Source organism: Trachypithecus francoisi, unplaced genomic scaffold (assembly GCF_009764315.1).
Source record: "Trachypithecus francoisi isolate TF-2019V2 unplaced genomic scaffold, Tfra_2.0 Lachesis_group1, whole genome shotgun sequence".
Classification (NCBI taxonomy): domain Eukaryota; kingdom Metazoa; phylum Chordata; class Mammalia; order Primates; family Cercopithecidae; genus Trachypithecus; species Trachypithecus francoisi.
In genome coordinates, this window is record NW_022681454.1 from 42081961 (window position 1) to 42087988 (window position 6028).

The window sequence follows — 6028 nt, forward strand, 5'->3', positions numbered from 1 at the left end:
GAAAATGATGAAACTGAGGCTATGCAAAAGAGTAAAAGCAAAACACAGAAAATGGGAAAAGGACTCAAATGGCTGGAAAACAACATAAAAATACAGGATGGTAAAGCTGAGCCTAGAGTAGTTTAGGAGAAAATAAGATCCCAAACCAGAAAGAAAACGAACCTCCTTAAGAAAGAGGGAAAAAAGAAGAAAAGTAAGGAGGAAAATCAAGTAAGTCAATTGCCTACCGAAGAATATAAAAACACAACGGAATACTGGGGCAAGAGCAACTGAAAAAAATATACCCCACAAACAATAAGGAAGCCCACCTAAGAATCCCACTGAAAGCAATCAACCATCTTCATATCAGTGAGAGATGTGACAGATCAAGTCTTCACTATAACCTGTAATTAGGTTTTCTTTTCCAAAACCAATCCTTCATGTGTCAAAATATTGACAAACAACAGATTTATTAGTGGAGGCATCTATAACTCATTTAGACACAACACTCTATTTCCCACAGGGGAAAAAAAAAAGTCTCAGATTCACTGACATGCAGGATTTGGGGGGCTCCAAAGTGTCATAAAAGGCCTTGGCAGGAACTTTTAGCTCTAATGAGCTGATAAACGTGGCTGCACCCACTGGGAGCTGGTGGAGAGATCCCTTGGGCTCAGGCCTCAGGCTGTGGCCTCGCAACCAGCCCATCTCGCTCCCTGCAGGAAGGCAGTGGGCTGCTTTGCCCTGGCAGCGCCCGCGGACTCGGGATAAAGGAGAGGAGTCGCGGACCCCAGGGTGGGTGCTCCCCACGAGGCGTTTCTGTAGAGCTCAGGCGAGATGCTCGGGAGAGGCAGGGCCCCGCGGCGGGCAGGGACCAAGGGATGGCGGGGACGACGATGTGGGCGGTGGGAGCAGAGTGCCTGCGGCTCCCGGGCAGGGAGGAGGGACGGGATGGTTCCCCGCGCCTTGCGAAGTCCACGGCGTGGCAGACGCGGGGCCCCGAGTCTCACAACCAGAGGGTGGGAGGGGAAAGGGACAGAGCCAGACAGACAGCACCCGAGAAACACAGGCACATATAAAAAGACACAAGAAAAAACGCAGCTGAGAGTCAACCAGCGTGGACTGCGATAGTGTGAGAGTGCATCAAAGAGGTGGCGAAGAAAGCACCAGAAGGCAAAGGAGAAGTGGAGAGAAGAAAGAAATGGAGTAAAGAAGCAAAAGGGAAGAAGCGGACGGAAAAAGTGAAGCAGTACTGGAGCGTCCCAGCGGGGCGGCCCGAGAAGCTCTATAGCTTTTCCCGGAGCGGCCGCCGCTATCCCCCTGGGGCGTCCGGCCCCACTCCGGCCCACGCCCAAGCGATCCCGGCCGCCGACCGCCACAGCCGTGCTTCCCGGCGCCACATCCAAGCAGCGGAGCCACCTGTTAAGCGCGCGCCGTCGGAAGCCCAGCCGTGGCGGCGCTGGAGAATCCTCCCGAAGTTTCCAGGCGCGCGGGGAGGCCTCAGGGTGCGCCCAGACGTCCCAACTCGGCCCAGCACGGAAGAGTGTCGGCGGGCCCCCGCTTCTCCTTCCCGGGCCCCCTCCCGCTGCCCCCGGCCGTGGCGGTAAGGAAAGTTGTGCCGAGAGTTGGTACCTGCGCTGAGCTCCAGGCTGGCGCCGTCGCTACCCGTGCCGCCGGTGCCGGCGGCCGCCGCCGCGCCTGGGCCATACCTGACGACGGCGGCGAACGAGGACGACGACGAGGCGGCGGGGGACGCGGGGGGCGGCTGCGCCGGAGTCCTCAGGTGGCCCTGGGATGTGGCGGGCGTGCAGGACGGCGACGACGACGAAGCGGCGGCGGCGGCCCGGCCGGGCCCGGGGGGGTAGGAGCTCTGCGCCTGGAACTGCTGCGGCGGCGGCTCGCTGCTGCTGATGGAGACGGCGGCGTGCGGCGCGAAGGGCGGCGGGGGCGGCGGGGGCGCCCGCACGTGCGGCAGCTCCACCAGGGTGGGTCGCTCGTAGCGCTTGGCCAGCGCCGGTCTCTTGCTGGGGAACGTCTTGAGGACGCTGTAGGGGCTGCGCTGCTTGTAGATTTTGGGGACGCTGGGCCCCTCCTCTGCAGGCTGCATCTCCTCCTCCATCCGGCGCCTCGGGGCCGGTCCCCCGGAGCACGTCCCCTCCCCGCCGGGCGCCGGGCTCCGAGGGTGCCTCCGCCGCCTGCCCGCCGGCTCTGCCCTGGTGCGCGCGTGTGGGAGGGTGTGTGTTTGTGCCGTGGCCGCCGCCGCCGCCGCCGCCTGTCGCTGAGGCTGGCATCGCCGAGCCCCCGCGCGGGGGGCTGCCGCCCGAGCTCCTGATTGACAGGCCGCCTCGCCAATGCCTGGAGGGAGAAAGGAGGTAAAGAGCAAGTGTTTAGGGTAATATCTGCTAATGATAATGGGGGCGGGGCGGGGCCTGGCGCCGCAGCCGCCCGCGGGGTCTGCCCGCCGGCTCCGCGCCTCCGACGGGGAGGGGGGCAAGGGGGAAAGCGAGGACCTGGAGGGCGCCCGGGAACTGGTGAAGAAGGTGGGGATCTTGGATCTGGCTACGGCGAGACTTTAGAGACCCAGATGTGGACTCGTGGCTTCTGCGGCTGCGGGCGGGGTCCGGCTTCCTAAATGAGCTCCTGGCGCCCCCTGCATGACCCCAAACTCTCGGGGTTGCACAGAGGAGGGGCTAGTCGTTGGGGCGGGGTCGTCAGAGTACGTGTGTATTACCGCAAGTTCTTCTACCAATCGGGAATTGCTCTCCGATCTTTTTGAAAAGAACCTCTTGAAGATCTTGGCCCAGGTGGTCGCGCGGTGTTTACGGGGCTCTGGGGTCCTGCTTTCCGGAGCCTCGTGGCCTCTGAGCTCATGCGGAACGTAAAAGCGCGCAGGGCGTAGAACTTTTTCACGTTTTCATTTGTTTCCCGTAGGGGCCCTGAGAATGTGCATGACACCATCATTCCCTCCACCCCCCATTATAAAGATGAGAAAACCGAGGCGCAGAGAGGCCGAAGGGAATTGCCCAAAGTCAGATACTCGGGAGTGTGTGGCTGTGTTGCACTGATGCATCCGGGTTGTTTGAATTCAGCTCCTGACTCCTCATACCCAGTAGACTCTGTGCAATTGAGTGGGGAAATGACCTGACACTTCCCTTTGAGGTGATTACTTTCAACAGTGTCATTTTTAATATGTGTATATGTACTTGCAAGACCAAGGTAACCCGAGAACTCACTCCTTGCATTGTCTTACTCACTGCAACTGGCGTCATCCGGCGAGGGTCTGGAGGGTGCCCAATTTCAGTAGCCGTTTGAATGAGAGATCTCTGGTTTGGAGGAAGATCCTCCATGAGGCGCAGATGTCCTGTCTCTCCCAGCCACTTTTTGGAGCAGAGGGTCCATTGCTGCCTATCTCAGATCACGCCTCCTCTAGGCCAACCAGCATACCCTGCCGCAGGGTTGCTTTTCAGTCTTCCTTTTTCGTTCTCCAGGTCAGAGTTCTGGGTGCTCCTTGGTGTAGGACCCTTATCTCTGCACTCTGGAGTTTGTTTCCTTTTCAGACCCTTCCTTTTATTCTTTGGAAGGTGACCCATTTTCTTCTGGAGGTTCACATCTTTCGGCCTCTTCTTTCCCTGGTCTCCTTTCCTTTGGAAGCTTTTTTCTCTCTCCCTTGCTGGTTCAGCTTCTGTATTATTCCCCCCTAGATTGTCTCCCTCTCTCCTGCAGCTTCCTCAGATGGTGCTGTGCTTCTACCCCCCCCATCCATTTATTAGAGATGAAATAAATAATGCCATAAATAAAAGTATTTGGGAGTCCAGGAACTGTCAGGGCTGATTAGGGCATAGAGGACATTTTCTTTCTCATTATGCAAAAGCATTTCATGGGGAAATAAAAGAGGTTTCATTGTAACTCATGCATGTCATATTTCAAGGAATTCAAGATATTAATCATATTTAACATTATTTGCAATGTTTCTCCCTGGCTTCTGAAAACTGCTAAATGAGGACACGTGGATCACTAGGAAAAGGAGACAAGCATGAGAGGGACAGTTAAGAAATAATGAAATGCCAGTGAAAGACAGAGAAAGAGAATGAGATGCCAGGGAGATGTTTCTTAGGCACGTAAGTGAGAAATGGGGGAGCTACTTCTGAGACGTGAGACAGCTGAAATTGAATGATATACTGGAGGAAATAAATGATAACAAACCTCCCCACACTTTCCTTTCTATAAAGCAGTTCTGAATTTTGCATTGAAATGTTTTCCTCCCACTTTAGTCCCAGATAATTTGCCAATAAGTCCTGGCTTTTGAAAAGAAATTGGGGTGGTGGCAGTGTGGGGCGTTTAGAGAGGGGAAATCTTTTAGTTCTTCTGAAGAAGTAATTTCCCGTACCTGGGGGCTTTCTCTTCTATGTAGTTTTAAATGTATATCCTCCTCACCACTTAAAACACCTGAAGAGACTGGGAACAATACTTCTATTGTATATTTTTATTGAAAAGGACCTGCTGTCCTTTACATCAAAAAGTGATCATTTCCATAAAACTGAAATAATCAAATTAGTCATTTAGCTTTTTAAAAGTTGTAGGAGGGGAAGGTTCCCAGAGGAAAAATATTTAAAAGTTGTAAATGATCAGCTTTCAGATTTTCATGTGGGCAGTCGCCTATATCTGGGTCCTGGGTTCATAGAAAAATGAAGTACTTAAGAACCACTCTTTAAAAAATAAAGTGAGTATTTATTCTAAGTGTGGAGTTGAAGGCAATTTTAAAATTATAACTGACCACTAATCCTTGCCTGAGATTGTGTTTAACTGAGTATTGTACATCGATGTAATGTATTTAAGTGTTTATAAAATTACTAGTAGCACTCTGTGAGCATCTTGCTCTAAATTGTGGCCTAGATTATCAGTAGTGACTTTGCTGATGTCTTGAGGGTCTCATAGGAGCCGATAGAATAGTAATTACACCCATACTTTAAATCTTTTTAGATATTTACACTTATCTCAGAAAAAAAAAAAAGAGAGAGTGAACTTTTAAAAGCCAAGTGGCTATTTATGGACAGGGTGATTTTTTGATTGGCAGCATGTCAATTCCTTGAGCCATCCAGAATGTAGCTTTTACATAATAACTCAGCCATGGGAAATGCTTTTTATTGCACCAATTTCAATGATATTTAATGAGCTTTTGATTGACTGTTTGATCTCCCAATATTTTGTGCTACTTTTAATTCATTTCGTATAATAGAAAAAAAAGTAATTGGAATAAAATTTTGTGACAAGATAATGACCTTCCACTTTGAAATTATATGTCTGATTAGCTTCAACATTCTAATGCCAAGATGATATTGCAGCAGGAACAGGACTATGCATGCTATCATTTGGTACAAAATGACTGAGGAATACTCCTTTGCTTTTCCCATTGCATAGCAAAAAAGGTGTGGTGGCTATGTAATTGTAGGTACACAGGACTAGAAGGGACCTTTGCAGTCTTTTATTCTTGTGACTGAGCCTCTGCCCATAGTTTTTGATGGCCCTGGCAAGTGGTTGTGCAAACCATGTTTAAATGCCTCCACTGATGGGGATCCTGCTACCTTCAGGGACCTTATTTCCCCAGGTATTTATTCCACAGATATTTACTGAGTGTCTACCATGTGCTAGGTATATTTCTAAGCACTGGAGGATATAATGCTAACCCAGATCACAAGGTCCTACTATTATGGATTTAGGGGGAACAGGTAAACAAACTAGTAACTAACTGAAAAATATTATTTCAAATAGAAATAACTATGATTAGGGACAGGCCCAGTGATTCATGCTGGTAATCTCAGTACTTTGGGCGGCTGAGTGGGGAGGATCACTTGAGCCCAGGAGTTTGAGACCAGCCTGAACAATATAGTGAGATCTCATCTCTACAAAAAAATAATAATTACTGGGCAGGGTGGTGGGCATCTGTGGTTCTAGCTGCTTGGGAGGCTAAGGCAGGAGGATCACTTGAGCCCAGGAGTCCAAGGCTGTAGTGGACTATGATTGTGCCATTGTACTCCAGCCTGGAGGACAGAGC

At 51.0% G+C, this 6028-nt stretch overlaps 1 protein-coding gene across 3 annotated transcripts in view; it reads right to left on the reverse strand.

Annotated features, from left to right (window-relative positions):
- The window catches only part of BEND4 (BEN domain containing 4), a 43009-nt gene extending 40684 nt beyond the window's left edge, over positions 1–2325 (reverse strand). For all 3 annotated transcript variants that reach the window (XM_033214105.1, XM_033214106.1, XM_033214104.1), the window contains exon 1: positions 1609–2325. In XM_033214105.1, coding sequence (XP_033069996.1) covers positions 1609–2095 — 487 coding nt within the window. In that variant the 5' untranslated portion in view covers positions 2096–2325. The remainder of the gene's footprint in view (positions 1–1608) is intronic.
- Between the last annotated feature and the right edge of the window lie 3703 nt (positions 2326–6028).